The sequence below is a fragment of the Penicillium verrucosum genome (genome assembly GCF_028828655.1).
Source record: "Penicillium verrucosum strain IBT 35672 chromosome Unknown utg000001l_segment0_segment0, whole genome shotgun sequence".
Taxonomy (NCBI): domain Eukaryota; kingdom Fungi; phylum Ascomycota; class Eurotiomycetes; order Eurotiales; family Aspergillaceae; genus Penicillium; species Penicillium verrucosum.
Genome location: NW_026643210.1, coordinates 6,742,035 through 6,765,392, shown reverse-complemented (window position 1 = coordinate 6,765,392; position 23,358 = coordinate 6,742,035). Strand labels below are relative to the sequence as shown.

At 46.2% G+C, this 23,358-nt stretch overlaps 5 protein-coding genes across 5 annotated transcripts; 1 reads left to right on the top strand and 4 right to left on the bottom strand.

The window, feature by feature from the left end:
* Window positions 1-8,962: 8,962 nt before the first annotated feature.
* N7516_002510 (putative PHD finger domain protein) lies at window positions 8,963-11,802 on the bottom strand (the record flags this gene model as incomplete). The annotated part of the gene is made up of 5 exons (XM_057215230.1): window positions 8,963-10,162; window positions 10,215-11,060; window positions 11,118-11,337; window positions 11,403-11,500; window positions 11,629-11,802. The coding sequence occupies 5 exons, from the start codon at window positions 11,800-11,802 to the stop codon at window positions 8,963-8,965; spliced, it is 2,538 nt and encodes an 845-aa protein (XP_057077113.1).
* A 1,144-nt stretch (window positions 11,803-12,946) lies between these two features.
* N7516_002509 (Rcd1-like cell differentiation family protein) lies at window positions 12,947-14,222 on the bottom strand (the record flags this gene model as incomplete). The annotated part of the gene is made up of 4 exons (XM_057215229.1): window positions 12,947-13,121; window positions 13,174-13,549; window positions 13,611-13,766; window positions 13,832-14,222. The coding sequence occupies 4 exons, from the start codon at window positions 14,220-14,222 to the stop codon at window positions 12,947-12,949; spliced, it is 1,098 nt and encodes a 365-aa protein (XP_057077112.1).
* Window positions 14,223-15,142: 920 nt separating this feature from the next.
* On the bottom strand, window positions 15,143-16,358 carry N7516_002508 (uncharacterized protein; the record flags this gene model as incomplete). The annotated part of the gene is made up of 2 exons (XM_057215228.1): window positions 15,143-15,219; window positions 15,284-16,358. The coding sequence occupies 2 exons, from the start codon at window positions 16,356-16,358 to the stop codon at window positions 15,143-15,145; spliced, it is 1,152 nt and encodes a 383-aa protein (XP_057077111.1).
* A 3,237-nt stretch (window positions 16,359-19,595) lies between these two features.
* On the bottom strand, window positions 19,596-20,363 carry N7516_002507 (uncharacterized protein; the record flags this gene model as incomplete). Its single annotated transcript, XM_057215227.1, has 1 exon — window positions 19,596-20,363. The coding sequence occupies one exon, from the start codon at window positions 20,361-20,363 to the stop codon at window positions 19,596-19,598; it is 768 nt and encodes a 255-aa protein (XP_057077110.1).
* A 1,145-nt stretch (window positions 20,364-21,508) lies between these two features.
* On the top strand, window positions 21,509-22,388 carry N7516_002506 (DNA replication protein PSF1; the record flags this gene model as incomplete). The annotated part of the gene is made up of 3 exons (XM_057215226.1): window positions 21,509-21,587; window positions 21,711-22,230; window positions 22,295-22,388. The coding sequence occupies 3 exons, from the start codon at window positions 21,509-21,511 to the stop codon at window positions 22,386-22,388; spliced, it is 693 nt and encodes a 230-aa protein (XP_057077109.1).
* Between the last annotated feature and the right edge of the window lie 970 nt (window positions 22,389-23,358).

Genomic DNA, 23,358 nt, shown 5'->3' with positions numbered 1-23,358 from the left:
TGAAGTGTGAATGTATGAATATAATAAGTATGAAAGTAATGAAAGTAACTAAGTCTGAGAAGATAAAGATGAAGTGGATATGTGGATTATGAGTTCAAAGGGATGAAGATACAAGAGCCAAAGACTTGAAGACTTGAAGAATTGAAGATTAAAATATGGGCGGATCTCTCTAAATAAATAGATAAATAGAGTCAACTAGAGAGGAGTAGAGACCATACGCAAACAGTCAGAGGCTGAAACTGACTTAAGAAGAAGGCCTGGATACAATACGCATGGCGTGGATCTATTTCTCTTTGGTTTAGTGTGTGTTTTTTTTTTCTTTTTTTGGAAATATTAATTATTATAATATTAATATTAATATTATTTCATTTTATATATATTATATATATTATTATTATTATTTCTTTATTCATTTTATGTATTTCCCTTTTCCTTTCTACTCTAAAACTAGTGGAGGCGTTCATAGCAGACGGTTTACCATATCGGTCCTAGTCCAGACACATCATTCATCTGCTATTGGCTTGATATGCTCTATTTTCTATTACATTTCTATTCCATGACTATAATAGTTTGGTTGAACATCCCATCTATGTTACGCCCTCCTAACTATCCCAGTCATATCTCAAACATTCTAGTCTTTGTGCCAAATTTGGAGAACTACAAATAGCATAGAGAGAAAGAAAAGGGTTCGGAAGATTGGCCATGCACCGAATAACCCCGGCAAGAAGATCCAGTATGGAGCCATTGCACAGGAAAGACAGACCCATGGACCTGTAGGAACTTTCCAACGCCCGATAACCCGATACCCGGGGATGCAATAGGCCAGATTCAAATGGCAAATAGAAAGGAGACATCTAGGGCTGGGGTAAGAGGGGCTTGGAGATGTCATAGGTCTAAGCTTGAGTATAGGGTTGGGATATTTTCTTTTCTTTTTTTATATATTTCTTTTTTTCAATATTTTATATACGGAGAACATCTCTTGACACTTTGACATTTGGAAAAAAAAAGCAATCACAAAGAGGCGTATATATCATGCAAGTATCTAGAAAGATGCTAGCTTGGAGATAAACTGGAAAATGAAGTAGTTGCTGTTAATCACAGTATAGTTACGTGGTACTCTATGTTGTAGATAAAATTTAACAGAGTAAAAGCTAAGCCTGCGAGTCATGCTAATGATCACGACAGTACCAGTAAACTACTAGTTAAGTAGAGTAGATCAATTAGTTCGTCTACTCCCTACCAAGGTTAGAGAGACATACCCTACGGTTCAACCAACCAGGTGATAAAACTATTCCCCTCTAATTCCCCAGATAGCCCGCTCAGATCGTCAACCATGGATTGCTATACAGAAAAAGGCAACAGTCTTAATAGGTATACGGAGTACTTGGTTTGTAATGTTGGTTCCGGGGACTCGGGGACTCGGGGATTTGTTCCCTTTCTAACTCATTTAATAGGTATTTAATGTTAGGGGAGATGTCGAGGTCCGAGCTTTCGGCGGGGAGGAGGGGAGTGGAGGAGACTCTGATCCCGTCCTATGGCGGCTGTAGTGTGGAGTAAATGTGGATCCCCTCGTTGATCGACGGTGTTACCACCATCGGTTTAATCCCAAGGTTGAAAATTGATATGACCAACAGATACCTAAATCGGCTCAAAGTCTAGAGCGCCACAAATGAATTTTGATTGGTTGGATTTTGCCGGGGTTATGTATCCGCAAAGGCCCGAGCCAGGAATTGGTGGAATTGAATCACGTTCTTGGTACTAGAGAGCTTTGCCCTCACTTCTCGAATTTTCCCTCTTCTGTGGATACTACCTACCTAGGTAGTACTCCCCCGCTTATTTCATATTACATAGATTGTACTACAATAGAGATCGTACTAGATTGGACCTGCGGACCGATCGATAATTTGTAATCTTTCATGTCGAGTTTTGGCCTGGTTATCTCCAGATCCCATCGGTGAAGGGTTAAATCCATCTAACGCCACAGGAAAGCCATGGACTCATTGAAACTCAACATCCCTGGAAGATCTCCCCGACGCAACCATGCTCGCTACTCCAGACATGCATGGCGGTTCGCGCTTACTCGGGGACATACCTGTTACCGGATGGAGACTAGCAGACGCATTTTCCGGAGTTGGAGATTGCTTTTACGGTGGCTCTCACGAGACTACAGGATAGGTCACCGGTTACTAGGATGTTTCAAGGATTGGATGTGGCTTTCTTTTGCAATGTACGGTGAGACCAACCATGCCCTGCAGTTTTTCTAGAAGATATTATTATTCCCCATGGACTGGCTCGTGGGCTGTTGGGATGTTGGATGCAGGAGCCAGCCACGTTATTGCATGGCTCTCGTCGCATGAAAGTCTTGGCCATGTGTTTTTTTTTCTTCTTTGTTTGACCCCTGCATCCTGTCCCTGTCGGGCACTCGATAACCACCTGGATGGACGCAGAATGTCAATCAATTGCTTGAATGGTGGGGGACCGTGCAGATGCCATGTTTTGATCGACGAACTGTTCGAAGACTGAGACCTGCGCTGCATGTCCATGTGGCTTACCCCTCGCTCAAAGAAGGTGGGGAATTGACACAAGCCTGCGCTCTGAGCTTATCTTTTTTACATTTACTTTTTTTAAAATCTCAAGATGACCCTGTCATGTATCCTGTAAGCATCTTATTCGTCCTGGTCCATATGTCTGGATGTTATGGGGCTGAGCCAAACCATATATTCCACGTGCGTTGAATAATCCAACCTTGGAAACGATCAAAGAGATAAACGTTGAGAGGGCAACAAATCTCTTTCCGCCGACTCGGGGGAAATAACATCGGGATCAAACTGGTCAAATTAAGTTGGTGATGAGTGCTTCGTATACCGAATCCCATTCGATAGTCTAATTCCTCACCTATGCTATATAGTTGGTACCCCATAGTTATCAGACTTTTTACCTTTTAATACATGTGCGCGTATCCTCGAAGTTCAATTTTCTGGGACCAAAATTGAGGGGATCAATAGAGTACTTTCCGCCGTAACGGGGGAAACCCAACGGGAACCAATAGGCAACAACAGCCCTACCAACCGGAGTGCCCTAACTTCCCCAAAATAATGAAGTTCATAAAAGGCGCTTGGACCTTCGAGCCACTGCTGCAACTGGTCCATCCACGAACTATTCCCAGGTTCCAAGGTACCGTATTCTCTAATGAGTGTGTGAACCAGATTGACAGCCAGGATCACCCCGCTCAAGCCCCCTCAAGCCTCCACTAATTCCTTTTCCAAGACCTTCTAGAAGATCGATATCTCGACAGAAGAGGATAAGCTCCAACTCTAACCTTTTTTTGGTCACAGTTCAGTCTGCTGACTCGACTATTTTGGGAATACACCCATCTCCCCAGTCTCACTGTTAAACGACGTTTCATCTCAACCCTTCTCATTCACCCCCTGATCGCCTATGTGTTTCTAAAGATATCTTCGTTTCAAGTCATTCTTCTCATATTCATTGTTGATGCTATTTTCGTAGTGTAGGAACAGCATGAGAGAAAGAGAAAGAATGGTTCGGGGCACTAACTAGTGTCATGGGGAAGAAGATCTACATTTGATACGGAGTAATGAAGATCGGCATTAAAAAAAAAAGGTAAAGGGACACTGACTGGATTAAGCAACTTTGGTACTCATATTTCTATTCGACATGGATGTCCCCGATGCCCCGATACACTGAACCCTGACCCCTGTGGTCCCTCATGGTTCGACACATTTTTGCAGGGACCTCGATTGCCCTGGCTGAGTGTGGTTGCCGCTGTTATGATCTTGCGATCAGCTTGGCTTTACCTAACAGAATAGACGACTGTGAAAGAACGTCTAAGTCTGTGTATTTAATTTTGAGCCTAGCTGTTTTCAACCATCGCCACAAACGCCATCCTGTTCAAGAGGTTCATCCAACTCAATTGCGAGTGCCGCCAACACTCAAAATCCATAGTCCACGGCTTGCGGTCAGGTCTACTCCTACTACGGAGAGAAAGGCGGGGAGATGTTATGCCGGGCTCAGATCTCGCCGGGACTAACGAAGAACGAAAGAGCTAAGAAAACAGAAAGTACGGAAATTGGCGATGAATTCATGCGCAAATGGCGGATCACCATTCGATGTCCGTTGTCGTCTTCGAGCCCCATAAAGCCTAACTCTACCCTATCAAACCCTATCCATTCACTAATTCGGGGGAGGAGGCCGGGGAGGAAACACCCTGGAACAGTAGTCAAGCGACGAACTGACATGGGTAAGATGGTGAGATCAGATCTTGTGTTGCCAATTCCCAGACCGCCACGAGGAATCTCCTGCACAATCTTAGAGGAGCGGCTAGAATTCATTTGTCGGTTGGTATTTACCAGGGTGTAATGCGCTTGATACCCAAAAAGGAGAAAGAAATGCCTGAGATAACCTGCAGGCTTCAGCCATAATAAAGCGGGATTCTTAACCAACAGTTGGATTTCCTCACGATTGGTTCAAAAGACTGACATTGTTGACAGTTTATGTGCCAGAATTATGCCGGACTGGCGCACGGGCGCCAGAGCTATGTAAACGTAGTCTCTGAGCTAACTAGCGTACTTCTTACACTGTAGATGTCTATCTTTTGTCTCCTATTTTTGTGCTGTTGCATTTAACCTGTTGTGGTTGATGTACGGGGCATAGAGAACAAGTCATGTTATCACGTTTATCCTTACCGGGGACATTGAATACACACGTCTTCGCTTCTTCCCCTCTCTCTTCTCTCTCTCTTTACTTTTCTTCTTTTCTTGGCTAATTCTCACAAACTTTACATAGTGGCAACAACGGACCGTTACAGACGTCGATCTTCATATTGACAATTTGGTAGTAACGGACCGTTACGGATGTCGATCTTCATATTGGACAATTCGGGGAATAGACCCCTCAGATGTGGAAAGTTGATATGTGCGATTTGGTTCAACTTTAACGCCCGACCCATTCTCGGAAATCCCCGAAATACGAAGTGCGGCTCATGTTTCTTATTATTAATCAACTCAGAGTACGGAGTAGTATGGACTGATATTAGTACGTACTGGCCAAGATCGAGATGGAACCGGGTTTCCCCCAGGGAGTGTAAACCACGATAGAGAGAGAGAGAGAGAGAGAGAGAGAGAGAGAGAGAGAGATGGCAACATACAGCCAAAATCAATAATTGCAATTGGCAATCGGGTAAACCGAAACCCGAGCCCACCTGGGCAGTCCTCCCAGTATTAGTAATCCATTCTATGTATCCATGGATAACCAATCCCTACATATGTACTCCGTACCCGAGACCATACCAGTCTAGGAAATACCTAACATCATCTATCGGACCCTTGTCGGCTTGGCTTTCAGTCACCTGTTCAGAGATCAGCGGACTTTACTTATCCCCGGTCTCGGAACTCTCTCTCTAGCCCTAATCTGTAATCTGTTAGTTACTTTGTGCTATGCACAATGTACGTTGTCTCGATATGAACAGATCGGCGAGGGGAGTTACTTCATTTGATTCAAATAACGGTAGGTCAGAGCTTTAGAGTTCACTGAAAGCTCAATTACATGACTCGCAACGAACCGGAGATCGGGGCAGGATAAGTTTGAGAGGGCAACCCAGGCCAGAAACAGACGAGAGGGGCAAGGGCAAGGACAAGAAGGGAGATCCGTGGAGACCAAAGTTTTTTTTTTTTTTTTTTTTTTTTTTTTTGCGACATATGTTGGATGTGATAGTCTTTCCGTCACATCCAACGGCGCGTTGAATTGCTTAGCGTAGTATATTGCTCCATCTCCGCGGATATTGGTGCACTAGAAGTGGATTAAATTTAACTACGCGGGATATTCGGCTATTTTCGGGCTGTCTTGTGTTTGGAGTTTCACTGATTTCTGAGAAACAGTACGGAGTATGGAGTACATAACTAAACTAACGCGGGTTATGAGAAGTTGTATAGCTGCCAAGGGAAGTTAATGACAGCCTCGCGAAACATCCCGGTCGATATCCAAATGAAATGAAAACGGGAACGCCGGTCTTCAATTTGTAGAACGGGTCAGGTTCCTAGTTTGGTCTGGTGGTGGGTGATTCTCGGCTAAGAATTGCAGAGAGTTGGGTCTTGAAGCAGTGACCAGTGCTTGGCATAGTGTCTATGCTTTCATTTATGATCTCTTATAGGTATATCTCATATGGAGTACTCCATATGGAAGTAGAGAACTAACTATGGAGTTCTCGGTACTTCAAAGAAAGCGCCAAAATGCAATTGTCTTTCCTTTTCAGAGTAGCTTAGCGGATAAAATAGTCGCCAGTAGCCACCCGTGTCTGAGACTAAAAAATTGGCGTGACAAATTACTTCCTTTTCCGATGGGAAACTCCCCATTTTCATTCCTAAACTTTCCCTTGCCACTTTATATTTTATATTTTATAGTCATGACATCTACCAGTTTCCCGCATCTCCAGAGCTATAATATATAGTCAGTAAGGTGTAAAACAGTAGTCCAGACCTCCAAAGCGTCGGAGCCGGGGAGACCCCCACGAGTGGCCGGGCCAGACTCCGGGACTCCACTGTATTATTTTCCCAATTCCACCTTTTTGACAAGACGATATGAGCTGCATAAGTGGAGAAAAAGAAAAGAAAAGGGAGGAAATGGTCGTGTCTTGATATGTTGGATATACCCTAGTTAAATTACCCTAAGCTTATTCTAGTTGCTAGTATACGGGGTAGTCCGGAGTAACCAGAATCTAATATCTAATTGGATCATTGAACTGCATTTTAATAGCTAATCATTGCCCATTATTATACGAGCCTGTTGGTCTCGGGTTAGGCAGACTCATAGATGGATGTTTAACGCTAAGACATCCAATCAATATGACCGGGATTTGAATTCACGGTCAACTCCGTACATAGTATCTTCCATTCGGTTACTCCGTATTCTGTACTCCGTGGGATAATATGTTGTATACCCTTGGATCGTACAGAATGTTAAGTCCCACATAGATCTGATCTTGTTCATCGGGAGAGAATCCATGGTAAACATGTGGAGAGGAGGCAAATGACATGTACATTTCACAAACCCTGGAAGTTCACCTTCACCTTCATCTTAATTGTGAGGATGTAGAAACACCCTGGTTTTATTTCCTAAATCCCTCATTTTATGTGATTTTATTCTCGTATTTTTTATTCCAATGTAGAGTAAATCTCAACATCTTCCCCAAGCGCCCCTTTTAAAGTGGAATCATGCATTAGTTATGAATCATGACACCGACATGACAGATGACAGATAACACTAGTCATCTATTCCGATCTCCAGATTGGGTCTTCCCAGTTCCCGAATTGCCGTGAGATAGGGGGAGATTGAACATGCAGCTAACGCTCTGCAAGTTAGTCTATGATCTACATCGATCGCTTCCAATTAGCGTCAGCGATAGTCGCTCGCAAGTATGTAAGTTGACTGCGCCGCATGCTAAACCCGACAGAGTAGGTTTAAATCCCTTTTTTTTTTTTAGCGCATCGGTAATTTATCTATGCTGTAGAGGGGGTAGTATCGTGAACTTTGGACCTAACTCATCGGGCATCTACTGAATACATCTCACTACCACCCTAATATACATAGTGGGATATTGCGACGGGGAAGCGGGAAGACGATATTTTGTTTTTCTGTTTCTTTTCTGTTTCTCCTTGTATTAATTTTAATTTTAATTTTATTATATTATTATTATTTTAGCTGATCCTTTCAGTAATGAGACAATTAATAAAGGAATGGGCATAATATGATTGAAGGACAGAGAGAAAGGGTTCAAATGCTGCGAGCCGCGTTGGTGTCTGGCATACAGGGATGTAGGTAGTATGCAGCTCGGTATGTCAGCAGGCGCTGTTGGCTGTTGGCTGTTCAGCTGGGCAGAACTGCGTTTGGGCATTGCATTTGTACCCAGGGGGGTATATGTCGATCGACGTATTGGTTAATTTCGATTGGGACTGGGGCATAATACTTTTGTGTTGACTACCACGTTCTTTTAGATGGTCGATAGGATGGATATGCAACCAGCTTGTAAAGGAAATAGGTAGTAAAGTAGATTGTTTAAATCGGCCGAAAGGGTTTACAATAGGTGAGACCACAAACATTGGCGTTACTGCTTTGTATATATTGTTCTACTACTGGGACAGGGGCCTGCAAATATAACTATAGAATGCATATCTCAACCATGTCCAAACATTTCCCATCTACCCTTCTATCCAATTCCATTAATACCAATGGCTCGAGATTGAAATCAAATAACATTGTCTATTAGAATACACATGTCCTCACCCACCAAAACAATGGCGGCCAGGGCCAGACCATCTGAAAACGCCATTCGAGTCCCCATCCATCTTGATGCATTGTAAAACAGGAAAAGAAACAAAGGGATTCAAAACGCCAGTCCATCACAGTCTCAAGCAGCCCCAAAGAGAATCAAAGAAATGTTCCCAGACAGAGCCCTAACACACCAACGAGAAAGGGGAAACTCATTATCAAAACACGGTACTTGAACAAGGTTGGCCTGCAATAGCAGAACTTTTAGGAAGGTGAAAGAAAGAACAAAAGAACACGAGCGTCTGTCAGGCCAAAAGGGCTTCATCTGGCAGATATTGAGGTTTGATCCATGACATGTCGTCTCAGGGAAAATGACATCGGACGATCACCTGGAAAAACATAGCCGGATGGATGTCATTTGTGCGTTGAATGCACATTGACCCACTTATCCAACGTTCCGAAGAAGCTATAACAGACGTCGAACAACAACGGCGTGAAAGCGCAGATCACACCTGCTCAAAATGCACTACAGCACAACTTGTGTGGTTGGATTCCGATAGTGATTTCGGGATGTATCCAAAACGGTGATCAAATGTTTGCAAACTCAAAAAAGGGGGGTCAATAGAAAGGGTATTTGAAAGGAAAAGAAAACACATGCTGTTCACACCATTGCGCTAGAAATTCATTGGTTTTGGCCATTGGTTTCGCGCTGAGGCGAAGGAACAGGATCAGGGTACTGAGACATGGCCCCAGAGGCCAAGGGAGGAATGCGATTCAGCGATGGCGATGACATCAGATGCTGGCCATTGCCCTGATAGTGCTGAGCCTGATGTAGCATTGAAGCATTCTCTCTCTGACGCCGTTCCTCCTGCTCAGGAGTCATGCATTTGACAGGCGGGGGAATTGGAGCATCTGGAGAGCTACGTCCCATAAGCTTCGGGCTCGGCTCCAGTCTGCGGATGGGCGGAAGAACAGGTGCACCTGCCAAGCCACTGCCAGTAAGCGGACGAGGTGACTGCTTGGTTGGGCTAATCCCCGACATAGCCACACCGTGAGAACTTTGAGGAGGCGAAGAGTGGTTACCGTTGGGCGTTGCGGCAGAGAAGGACGGGTAGTGGTTAGACATCGACGGTGTGACTGCATGGCCTGACTGCGGACGCGGAGTCTCAAAAGAACTCCATGGAGATGGTGCATGTCTTGGACCAACAGACGGGAAGCCCACAATAGGGCCAACATCAGGATTTCCCTGTGTAGGTGACATAGATGGTTGATTTTGAATAGGAGATTGGGCAGAATGTGAGGAAGAGGGCCGCACAGGGAACGATCCAATCGGGGGAAGGTGAGGAGCTTGTTGCATAGGCGGCAAAGAATGCTGGGAGGATGGCCGCGGGTGGTGCTCCATAGTGGCATGCAGTAAGCCATTCATGCCCTTTGGCGGGGAGAATGGTGCACGAGGAGGGCTTGAAGATGGAAGGGGAGTGTGATCTGTGTGATGGACCCGTCGCTGAGGGGACGGAGGAGGATAGAAGTTGCCATGACCAACAGTGGACGAGTGTAGAATAGGTTGTGTTGTTGAGGGTTCGTTTTGAATATTAGACAAAGCCAGATGTGATTTCTTCACAGGAGAGGGCGGAGCTTGGTCTCCGTCATCCTCTAACTTCTGCTTCTTACTAGCTGGAGCAGCTGAAGGAGATGCAGAAGCGCTGACTCGGAATTTGAGGGGTGGAAGTTTTGGTCTGTTGGCATCTTCTTCTTTTCGCTTGCAGTCTCGGCAGACAAAGTGGAAGTCTTCCTTTTCGGCTGCTTCCTGTGAGATACCAAGACACTTGCTATGCTGCCAAACATTGCATTTTTCACAGGCAACACTGTGACTTCCATCATCCTGGGGAAAATGTTAGATTCGGGCTGGGATACGTTTGGATACTGAGACCCACCAAGTTTTCACCATACACTCCACAGCCGGAGCAATCAAAGATCCACTGATCATCTTGGGTAAGCCCTGCCAGGTTCTTCTGGGACTTCTCTAGGTCAGCCTGGAGGTTTCGGGCAGAGACCCTGCTTTCACCCCTATCAATTCTTTCCTGTTCTTCTGCGATCCTTTCCAGCTCCGCCTCGTGCAGCAATCGCTTTTGTTCACGGTCTCTGATACGGTGCTCGCGAGTCATTGTGCGCGACTGCCGTTCTTCTTCAAGCTGACTCTGCCTCGCCTGCTCCTTGCGAGCCTCAGCCAGGTCGTTTTCACGCTTCTGGGCGGCTTCAGCAGCATCTCGATCCTGTCGTTCTTTTTCTTCCTTGGCAGCAAGTCGACTGGACCTCTTAGCACCTGCGACAAGCTGCAGGTTAAGAAGCTCCTTTTCACGCTTCTGACGCTTACGCTGCTGCGCTTCCTCTGCCTTCTCGAGAATAGGCAGGACATGCTCAACAATGCTATCGCGTAAGTATTTCTCATCTGCGTCCTTGGTTTTCTGGAGAGTCTCCAAGAAAGCCTGGTATTCCTCGAGTGTGACAGCCACGCACTCCCACTTGAAAGGGTCTTCGGCAAAGGCCGCGGCGACACTTGCATCGTTGGTATCCTTGCTATCCTCATCGGAGCCCTCTTCCGCCGCTGCTGTAGAGGTACGCTTTGACGTTCTTGATGCTCGAGACGACCGGCTCTTTGCCTTCTTCTTGGGGCGCTGGACAGGGGGAGGTGGAGGAGGATCGGTGCGACGGTAAAGGCGGTTGTCATCTAGCACATAGTATGAACGCCCCTCGCGGTCCCAGCCAAACTCTTCAATACGCTGGGGACGGTTAGCATCCGATAATCAGGAGTTAAAGTCATGCGAGAGCTAGCTTACCCATTCAGTCTGCTCGGTCTCCTTCTTTTCGGGCATCTTGTCGCGAATGCGGTCCGCGTTCCAGAATGTCCATACCGTCAGCTGACGGAGGACGTGGATCTTGGTGAAAACATCGAAATGCAGGAATTTGTTGGGTTCTTCCTCATGACCGAAGGGATTGGTGATATTGGGTGCTTTCGCATTGTACTGGCGTCTGGTGTACTCATCGAAATTGTCGAAGCTGTCAACACAGTGGTGTCAGTGAAACCGTGTAGGATAGCAAGAAAGGTGTTCCACTATACGTACGTAAGACCGCGATGCGACGAAATCCACTTGAGGAGACACAATCCAATCTCTAGTAGCTTGTGAGAGGGCTCGGGTTTCAGGCATTCGACTTCTAGGTCCTAGCGTAGGGGCAAAGGATGTTAGCGATAATTCAATCGAGTGAGATGTGCTCGTGTATGTGTGCTCTCATCAATGCGACACGAAGCGCAGCATTTTATCTCATCCCAAACGATGCTAATAGACATACCTCAATCCCAAACTCCTCGTCAATCTTCATGACCTGGCCAAAGATGGCAATGTATTGCATGAGGCTTGCAAATGCCCAGTTGCTCCTCAACTGTGAAAGCAAGCCAGGCTCTTCTGGTGCCTGTTGCTCGGCCGCCGGGGCGACCTCGGAGTGGGTGCGCTTTCGCGATCCCATCGCGGCGGGACAACCGTTAAAACCGGGTTTCTCAGAGGTGTCCAATGAGGGGATTCAATAAAATAAAATTTGGGCGGAGATGAAAGCCAAAGAGTGTCCAACTTTGAAATGAGAAATTCGAGCGAGAAATTGAAAAAGAGCCTAAGAAATATGAAGGTTCAGTCTGGGCTTTTTTTCGTGTCGAGAGGCAAGACGATCAGTAAGGCGGCGCGTCAAGGGCCGTGTCACGTGAGTATATGCGTTTGTCGAATTTAACAAGGGGAGAAGTGCAAAGGGGAATTCAAAGCAAATTGACCTAGTCGATCATATAGATGTAATTTTAGATGTCGATGTAATCTTAATTTTAGAGAACAAAATTACATATATATACAATGAGATTGTGCAAACAATAGAAGACCGAATCAAATCTTATAAATAGGAAAGTCTCTTATCCAAAGTCTACCTACACCTGAAAAGATATATCAAAGGATATCAAAAGCCTCTTAGAGACTTTTAAAAAGACATGACAAGGCCGCATAAGCGGACTATTCCTGTATTCATGAATCGAAGACAAGTACATTGACGTTTTTGAACAAAGTCGCATATACACAAGGAAAAACAGAAAAAAACAGAAAAAAGAACAAATAAAAAAACAAAGCAGACGCCTGGATCTTTGGATATCTCTCGCTTTCAAAGGTCTATCTCACACAGAGCAGTTGGGGGTCGTTAAAGACGAGGAGAAAATGCACGCAGACGACAGCGCCAATCAGAATTCGCGCCACGCGACAGAAGACTTCTGTCGAAAATGAAAATCAATGGCAATCAAAGAAGAGAACATATTTCCCACAAGCAAAATGCAAAGCAAAGATATAAAAAAAAGAAGAAAGAAGAAGAAAGGAACAAGAATACATTAAACCTCCCCCCAACGCAGATCACCGAACCTTCAAGAAACCCAATATAAATGCGGTAAAGAGAGAAACAACCAGGAATGAAGAAAAAAAAAGATTTGGATCTGATGCCCTCAATCGAATGACATACCTCACACGCTGGATCCAGTTCTTCAACCACAATTTTGCGCCTTGTGTCCGTTAATCGCCAGAAGCCTTTCCCATGCATATCATAAGGTAAAATATTTCGGGAGAAAGAAACAGATGCTTTTCGTATGTTACATGGCTGTCGGGGCTCCATCCGAGACGGTGTCGGATAAGTTGATAAGGAGCTGAGCCAAGCAGCGCTTGGTGGCTGCATCGTCACGGAGGACGGAGGAGAATGTGGCGTCCCGGAGAGGTTCGGGGAGACATTGCCGCAAGGCCTCTCGGGCCCGGCTGTTGTCACTGAGGCTGTATGCTGTTAGAGATGCCAAGGAAGAGGGGAGATCGCGCAAGGACTCACCGAAGGAAGCAGCGCACAACATGCTTGAGAAGGCGGACGGTCTGTTGCTCCACCAACTGAGTGACCATGTTGCTTAGGACAGTGCCCACGGCATAGAATCTTTCATATGTCGCGCAAATGTAGCCCAGGCCAATATCATCAAGAAGAATTTTCTGTACGATAAAGATAGCAACGGTTTTGCTCAGTTCAGATCCCGTCTCCATAATGCGAAGGCAAAGAGGGATGATCTCTGTAGTTAGGAGGAAGTTGATCACGTCAGAGGAGTCATTCTTCACCAATGCGCCGATGACGCCCAGCGATGTTAGTCGGAGGTATTCGAAAGGACGAGATTTGGAGGTGGTATTGAGGAAGGGGTAGAGGAAAAGAGGGATATGGGCTAAACGAAGGGAAATTAGCAATCGATTTTGCATGGGGATCATGGTAGGTATATTGCTCACCGTTCAAGAAGAGAGTGCGGGTCTCATTGTGGGAGGCGACGCATTGCAAAAGCGCCAGCGCATTGCAGACTCGATTTGACGCGGCAGCAGTCAGCTGAGAAGGGTTCAAGAGCGGATATACCGAGATAATTTCTTGAAGGAGGGCAGTCATGACACCTGCAAGTTTCCGACCGTTAGTTATTGTAGATGGGGCTGGGCGCACGTTGGGAATGGAGCCATACCAAAAGAGTGCCAGATAACCAGAGCCAATTCGGGGACCTGTTCCCGCTTCTTGCTCAGTTCCATCAAAGCGGATTCCCTGCGAGTTGGATCCAATAGCTCGGCGACCCAAATGAAGACTTTGCGATTCTCCTCACTGATTCCACCGTCCATGGCGGAGACCGCATTTGACATACCATCTCCACCCATGCCGCCGGCGCCACCGGCTCCCTGCGCGGGGTTTCCAGCGCCATTGCCACTCATGGCAATGCGGCCATAGTGTTGTTGCTGTGCAGCAGCAGCAGCAGCTTGCACCTGGGCATGCTGTTGGGCGACCAGGGAAGCGTGCTGCTGCTGCGACTGGTGTGGGTGCGGCTGAGCCTGGTGGTGTTGTTGCTGTTGCTGATGCTGCATCCACGAAGGATCAGCCTGGGGGGTATTGATGTTGGTGGGAGAAGACGTGTTGGGTCTGCGCTTGAAGCATGGTGGGTGATGAGTCGTTTCGGAGACTCGTAATACTCCCGAAGGATCGGAACTCTGGCGAAGCGACGGCAAAATGGGGGCTGGGATAAAGTTGAGATAGGGTTAATAACGTCAGGAGTTTAATCCCGAGACTGAAATCATTGATGACTGAAGACAAGTTGCAAGAATAGTGTTAGAATGGGTAGAACAGGTCGATCAGGTCGAATAGAGAGGAGTGTGGAGGAGGGAAAAGGCGGAAGTGAAGGCGGGGAGTTAAAGTGCCTCCCCTAACTTTTGTGTGGTCGATTTTGGCCTTGGGCATTGTCTTACCTACAGAGGACTCTGTATGGAGTGCATAACTATTCTATATTCTATTATTCTATGTTCTATAATTATTATTATTTTTTTCTTTCTTGTCTTTTTCTAGTCTTTTTCTATTCTTTCTTTCTCATTTGACTCGGATCTATTGGATTGGCGTACTTTGTGTCAAACCTACAGGCCATCCAAACAGAGCACATTGTTTGCTGCAAGCAGTTTGCTTTTCCGCATTGCAATTTCATGCCGGTGCCCGAGGACCATTATATCATTTCAATGCTTATTAGACAGTAATAAACAACCTTGGAAGTTCAAGAATCATATTATCATGTCGAGTTTGTACTCATAATTTCATATGTACATCATAGTGTGCCATAAATCTTTTCATATCGACATTGAAAAAAGAAAAAAAAATCGTCAATCCTAAATCAAAAAGAAAAACAAAAAAAACATCGTGCAGGTCGTAGTGGTACATTAGTCACATCATAAATCAGGCGCCATAAATGCATAATCAAACCGAGGCAAATAAGAGACAAGTTCCATCATGTCAGACGTTATCATGGACGGGCAGAACGAGTGCGCGATCGTCGTGACCGTCGCGTATCTCTAGTTCGTCTGTCAGAACTTTGGCTACCTGTGAAAGAAGAAAAGGTCAGTAAATATCTTTTGATTGTGGGAATAAATGGGGGTAGACGTACTCCCTGTTCCTGAGTAATAGTCGGAATAGTAGTAGTATGAACTTGGGTAAGAGGACTCGGTCTTGCCGTCATCGTGCTCTCTCTCTCTCTTTCTCTTCAATCCCAAGCACAGAGCAAGAGCACCGAGAATGATGGCAATTGTGCCCAAGCCCCATTTGGAGTCTTTCTTTTCGCTAACCTCACTGCCTCCCGCGGCTGGTCTAGTTCCGAACCATGTCCGTCGGCCGGCAGGTGGAGGGGGAGGAGGCCGACTACCATGCGAATGGTGAGAATGGCGCTCTTCTATATAGCTTGTATCCTGTCTGCGGCGCTTCTTGCCGATGCCGAGTGCTGCAAGCAGGCCTTCCAAAACGCCCTTAAAGCAGATGCAGGCGCAGAGGAGTAACAATAAGAACGCACCGACGATACTGCCGATGACAATTCCTGCGATTGCACCGCCACTCAGTCCGCCGCTGCTTTCGGCATGGGCCCCGATCAAATCTGCCCCGTCTGTTCCAACTGGCGCTGTGAATCCCTCCGTGGTGGTGGGGGCCGAGGTTGCTGTTACGGTGGTTGCCCCATTGGTCGTCCCTCGGACGCCCGGCGTAGCTTCTGATCCTCCTCCTGTTCCTGTAGCAGTCACAACAATCGAAGAACTCTCAGCGACACATTGGCCCTCCGAACATTCTTGCGCAGCCTCGCAACAAGTCCAGCCACACTTTGTCTCGCCAAGGTCGACTCTGCACGTTCCTGTGCTTGTGGATGCAGCAATCTGGCTGCTCCACACAGAGGTAACCGTTGATAGGTCGGTATTGGTGAGCACGTAGGTGGTCGTGTAATATTCATAGTCTCCACCGCTGCCACTACCACCGCCATTTGCACAGACGGCCTCTTGAGCACTGTTGGTAGTGCACGTTTGACCGGTCTCACAGCAAAGCCAGTCGTTGTAGCCACAGGGGTTTGCACAGCGCTTTTCAAGCTTGTTTCCTTCGAGGACGTTTGCTTCCAATGCGAGCGGGGTTGCGGCTGTGTGGAGCGAGTAGTTGAGAAGTAGGGTAAGTGTCGAGAGCACCGGCAGGACGGATAAAGACCGCATCGCAAAGGAATGGCGAGGCAACGCTTGCCAAAAATTCAGTGGTGAAATTACACGAGTCGGAGAGCGTGGGATTTGGACTGGAACAGTGTCTCTCGGTAGTCTTGTCTCACCCGTATACTCGAGAGATCTTGGGAGACCACAATTAAACAAAGATCTCAAATTCTTGAGACGTCAAGATCGGAATGTGGACAAGAATAAAGAAGAATGAGAGAAGTCGAGAGGAGGGTTGTTCCAGTTTGTTTAGCTACACAGCATCTCCCAGCCTCTCCCTCTGTATACCCAACCACCCCATTTCCTACCAATCGCCCGAGTCCACCCAAGACTTTCTTTTTATTTCAAGGTGGCTGGGTTTCACATTAAATTTATTTTACTTGATTCTGATTAGTCCAATACTTTTTTCCCCCTCGAATAACAACCTTGGAAGCCGTGGGTTGTCCCCTTACTTACATCCTGTCAGAAGCGATCAACGGGTCGAATGCAGGTTTCTCCACCCCGCATGGCAGCAATCAGCTTTAAGTCCAACACCGCCATTTTAGGATTGCCCTAATTCAGGTCTACTCAAAAAGAGGAACAACAATTGGATTGTGTATATGTTGGGCAGCCATCCGATACATCGTAGCAAAGCGTGGATGCCGTGGATGTCGTGGATGTCATGGGGATATTCCGTGCTACCAGTAGCAGCCCAACGATGAATTGTCCAATCCTTTGAATGCCCTGGAGATCCGATCGAACCTGCAGCCAGACTCCTGGAAAGCTTATGGAGGGACATCCTGTCTATAGGGGTTCGCATCTCTCCAAGGGACATCCCCTAAAGTATCTCTACATCTGACGATGACTGGGACCAAAACATCAAGCAGCTTTAGACTATATGATCTTAATTAAAAGACTACGTAGTAAGTATAGAAATAAATCGAAAACCACTAAAAAATCTTATCTCTTCGTATTAAAGCTAATCCCACTAGTTATATTTAATACCTACATATAGGTAAGGTCCCCCTGTTTTTCTAGGCAGTTATTTTGAATATAGATGTTAGGGCGGGAAAACTAACGGACAGGCTAGTTAACTAGTGGAAAGTTAGTAGGTGTGTCTTTTTTTTTCTTTGTGCCAAATCAAACTTAGTAGTACGGCGCGTTAACCCTTCCGCTACTAAGCCAACCATAGTTGCGATAAGGTCGTATATATTGGCATAAATGAAGGAGGGTGTTTGCCCAAACCGAGTCTAATGGAGAATTACCACTATCTAGGTGATCCTACAATATTAATGCTCGTATAAGAAATTTTCACTCTGTCATGCCACTCACTTGTTATATATATCGTTCCTTTTTTTGCTATAGGGAAATACATCTAACGGCTCATGGTGCTGCATGCCACAAACCCACTTGTTGTTCATATGGGTGCTAGTGCTGAGCGTACTGCCAAAGCCTTGCGTGAGATATTCTTAGCTGGTACGTGGGTTGCATGGAATTCCGAAACCGGCCACATAACCCAGCTGCCATGCGTACTCGATACGATGAACTGGGCAAACCTCGCGATGTTCTGAGAGTCTGAAGAGCAAGAATCTCAATACCAGGCAAGAGATCCCCGTGCAACAAAGAAATTCAAACAGAACCCAATGTTGCGGAGCATTTCCGGATGCGAGTACTAAATGTGGCAGGGTCAGATGCGGCCTTCCAATATATGAGAGAATACTCGACCATCCATTGGCCTCGGAGCCCTCGACTTACTATGTGTTGCAATATAACCCAGTGGTCTAGCAGCCTTGGACAACAACCGTCTATTGGGCTAAGACAATTTCTTTTGCCCTTTATCCTTGGACTTAAATATAAATAAGCTACATCTATAGTACAAAACATTGGCTTTACCGTGAAAGGAAAGCATTATATATGGGGAATATATGATCAAACTACATACATGTATGCAAGTAGTATGCACGACAAACAACGCTCCTTCCGGATTCTATCATTCGAAATAGGCGGTCATTTTCTGCCTAAAAGTGAGGTTATATTGAACTTTAAGGATGTCCTGTCGCCCTTCGGGGCATATGGTCAAATGAAAATATACAGAGAATTAGCATGGCCCCTGCACTAAGGATGACATGTCTCAATCAAAGAGCAGCTACCTATTTTTTTTTCTTTAGACTCGATTTGAGGCTATACAGATGTGGATCATTTTGATCTGATATGATTGGTCCTACGCTTTTGGGAAAGTCACGTGCCTTTTGTATCTCCACAACGGGTGTACGAATCCCGTGTTGGGCGAAATAAATAGTGGGGCGATCCTTTTTTTTTTTTTTTTTTTTCCAAGGTTAACGCCATGGCGGATCCACGGATATCAACCACAGCCCACAGACCACATCCACGGGTACTAGCAGAAGGTTCATCTAATCAATCTTCAGTGCAGCTACCAAGCCAGGCTAGATTAAGATATGATTCCCCAATGGAATCATAAATTTTTCTGTGTCTTGAGCATGGAGCGGGTTTACAAGTACCTCACATGTTTTCAATCAAAAGCAATGAATCAAAAACAATTCAATGGAGCACGAAGGAAAACGACGTTTCTCTACGGCATTTGATGTATATATATAAGTGTTCATATTCCAAGTAAGGACATCTAGTGTCGCTAATTAGCCGTTTAAGACAACTACATAGTTATTATCGCCGCATCCTTCGGGCTAATCACCTAGGGTTTCACATCCGGGCAGGGAAAAAACCATTCCACCCAAAGAAATGAACCCGGAAAGTACGATGTTTTACGTAGAAAAAATACGGACTAGATATAAACATTGGATGCATATGTACATCGATTGACGCGGCGATGGTAGTATGAGAGAAGATGCCGAGCAACAAGGGGATATAGAATCACTATAAGAAAGAACTATAGAGCTTATTCTTTCAGTGGTAATAAAGAATAGAATGAACAGACGTGAAAATTGGCACATATATAACGCGGATAAATATACCAATTTAACCTCGGAGCTTTCCCGTTAGGAATACCTGGTCAAAATGGAAAGGGGATATAAACAGCTCCTTGACAGATGATGGTAACTCAGGTCTATCTCGATCAAATATTTAGCCTTTTTAAAGCATATATACCGAGCGAACCATCACCTAAACTCGATATTGTATCATAAATCCCAAGGGTTTCTGTCCGCTCCACATGGTGATATAAAATCACAGGGAAAAAAAAGAATGTACAAACAAAAAGAACGCATCCAAATATCGTTTCGAAACCGTAAATCATATAAACATCCCCGCAACTCCAACTGCTAGTCCGAAGACCAGATCATGGAGACTCGACATCCGCGCAGGAGAGGCATCATTCCCATCCGCATCCGCACTGCCAGTCTGTGTCGCAACGCCGCTACAATACGCCAGGTTGATACCATGACAAGCCTCAACACTCAAGCTCGAGCAAATGGAAGTCGCCTGCGATGCAGCCGTGACAGCCTGAACTGTCTTGCCTCCCCCGGCGGCGCCAATAGTGACGCCGTAGCGGCCCATCAGATTGCCAGTACACAGCGCGTACTCAGACTGACACACGGAGTAGTAAGACGAGCAAGTCTCGGCATTCTTGAAAGTGGTTGGAACGACGACAAATGGGTATGCGCCATCCAATGTTGACCCAGTAACAGACGGTGCCCCGAACTCCGTGGTGGTTGCGGTTGCGCCGCTGGGGAACATGAACACAGTGCCTGTGCCTGTCGTCTTCGTGTCTGTTAGACTGCCGGTGCAGCTTGCGCCGCTCGCACAGCAGGCGATGTTGTTGGCGCCATCGCGCGAGCAGTTCGTTCCCTGCTTACAGCATGCGTTGGCGTTGCCCAGTTCGGTGCAGGGGTTGAAGCCTCTCGGGCAATTGTTGTCGTCTCGTCTGAGGATGCGGAGGACTTCAAAGGCTCGTTTGTTGGCTGTGGCCTTTTCTGCTGCGGTGAAGGGTGCTGTCTCTGTTGAGTGGACGGTTGAGGTGAGGAATGTGGCGGCAATCCAGATCCATCGGGAGGCCCGCATTCTCGGGGTCTGGGGGCGGGGTTGGAATGGTTGGTTTGAGGGGCTGGATCGAGGTCTTGGTTGAATTGATTGAATTGATTGAATTGGAAGTTTTAATGGTTTATTTTCATTCTCATGCTTCGTTTCGTCGTTGGGGGCGTTATCTGGGGTTGGACTCGGGTGTCAACAAACTACTCGAAGGAGTAAAATTAGCTTTCATCGGCCGCGAGGGGTGTAATTGAAGACTCGGTACTTCAAGATACCTGGATACTTGCAGTCTGAAGGGAGATTTTAGGGATTCTAGAAATAAGATCAGGGTTTAAAGAACAAATGATGTAGTTCCTTCGTTCTTAGGTCAGGTCACAAATCTCCACCGGGGGTGCCCCAGCAACCGCAGCCCGACCCTTTAGACCCGAAGCCCAAGGGTATATGGTATATTAATTTCTATATTAATTTCTATTAATGCGAGAGCAATGGGAATATTTCTTAAACCAATTTCAATAACTACTAAAATATAAATCTGTGAAACAAAACGTGGGACACAATTTGGCACCCAACTGCTGAATAATTGTTACTTGGGTGCCTCCAAGGTTGATTGGGCATCTGAATATATTTCGATAAACCACTGGATATTTGGATATTACCAGTCAGAAGATTCAGAAGGAATCCATACTCTATCGCACTATCTGTATAGAACTTATCAATTGCTGCCACGCCGTCTCAACCGTCCAAACTCCACTTCCTATCTGAGCCCGCCTTTCACTATCGTAATCGGTCTATAGCTTTAAAGCGGGGAATCTTCACTCTCGTCAGAACCGAACGAATACACCACTCCGATATAGATACCACATTAAGGTCTATATATGTAAAAAGGCATCTCTAGAGATTGACGAGTGGAGACATTCGTAACCAGCTGTGCCTACCCGATTTGTCTAAAATTGAAGCCATTGTGCTCCTTCCCGGTTTCTTTGCCTTTTTCCCCCTTTGGCAGTCTTTTGTGAAACTCCAACTTTTTACACAGCACCCAACGTATTACTGTTGCTTCCAATGCATTTCTTATTCATTTCTTTCGGAGATAAAGAACCTTTGCCCAAGAAGTGACTCCATACTTGACCTTGGCGCCGATCACTCCACCTGACTAAGAGCTAATCTTGGCGCTCGCCGAAATGGATCAAAGTCGCGTCCCTCACCAGGACCCCGACCGCGTGGCCACCATGTACGGCGAACTCGGCAACAAATTGGTACGTGAGCTATAGATTTATTCTTGCTCCCCCCGGGCATTGACAATCTCAACCCCAACACCGACCGCCAAAAAGCAAAACAAGGGAAAAAAAAGCAACCAGCTGACCAACACCTTACCCACGATAGGTCCAACATGCCAAACGCACCCAATCCCTCGCCCATCTACCCCCTACCAAACGGAGATCGTGCGCGCAGTAACGCGCGAAGTCCGCGATCTCGACCGCGATGTCACCCGCCTCCTAGAGCCCTTCGAGGGCGCATTCAACCCCTCGGCCGATCCAGCCATCGCCTGTGCCCTCCTCGTCGACCACCTCTGCATGCGCCGGAACAAGCGCTGTCTACTCGCGTACCACCGTGTGCGCACTGAGAAACTCGAGGAGCTGTGCTGGATGGGAGTGGATATCCTCGAGCAGCAGCAGCCGTCCGAGGATGGTGGGGCGGCTCAGCACACGGCTCTTGGGGCTAACGGGCATAGCTCGCTGAGTCCTGAGGAGGAGGAGTATTTTCGCCAGTATGGGGATATGCTTGCTGCGTACAAGGGCCAGTGGACGGATGTTGATTTGACGGGGACGTTGGAGCCGCCTAAGGATTTGTTTATTGATGTACGGGTGTTGAAGGATGCTGGTGAGATCCAGACAGAATATGGGTATGTTTTTTTATCTCACTTTCTGGTATATTGTTTGGGCATCTGGTGGCTAATTTGGGTTTAGTGTGATCAACTTGACCAAGAACAGTCAACTCTATGTTCGTCAGGGTGATGTGGAACGGCTGATTGCTCAGGGTTTCCTGGAGCGGTTGACTTGAATGTGAATTGGGACTACCTGGCTGCTTCGGGTTCTATATGAGTAAAAGAAACATGAATTGGCGTTGGCTATCTACAGTGGTTTTATGAAGGGACCATGAACTTTGAGATACCCCCGCCGTTAGCGTGTCTAGACCTAACGGCCAATATGATGATTTTCTGCATTGAAATAGTGTGACAACAGTCTGATTATGTATGACTACTGGTTTGCTGGCTTTTTTTCTCGAATTTATTCTCTAGGGCTAGATTGGTCTATGGTAAAATACCAATCGAGGTGGAGCCTACGAAGGTAGATCTACTCTAAGACAATCACCTTGGAAAGGCGAGAAAGAATTAAGCTATCGAGGTGATATGTCCAAAGCTAGGCAGGTTTTTAAGGTAACCTTGGAAAATCTCGACCAATAACCATGTAGTAGCTCATTGGCTTATCGCTTTATGCAAGTAAATAACAAGGCTGAGGCTACTGCATGGTGTCAATGCCGATCATGTAGTGTATAACACTGCGTCCGACTACGGAGATGTAGCTTACTAGTTAGTTACATACTATTTCAATTATGTAATTTAGTCTAGACTTACCAAGGTAACTAACTAACTAGTTAGTGCAGTAGTGCATTTGAAGAGACAACCTTGGAAGATTGGAAGCCATAGCTTAGGGGAGATGGTCACCCGCACAGACCAATCACTTATCTTCATCTGTATCAGTCCGGATGTGGTTTAGCTCGACTGTTAGAAAGAGATAAGGGCCGTTTAGTCAAAAACTCCGGTACCTCGGGGGTTTCTTTTTTTCTTTCTATCTGGTCCGTTGCTAATTCATATTTGTGTTGATAACTATACTTCCCTCTACTACTTCGTATCCATATAATCCCACTGAGTCCCCCCCCTCTGTGTGTCTGTGCAATGCTCGTCTCCGTTGCGTCATCTGTTTGTCCAAACGGCCGCCCCATGCGCTAGTGGCCCCGTTTATCTTCCGGA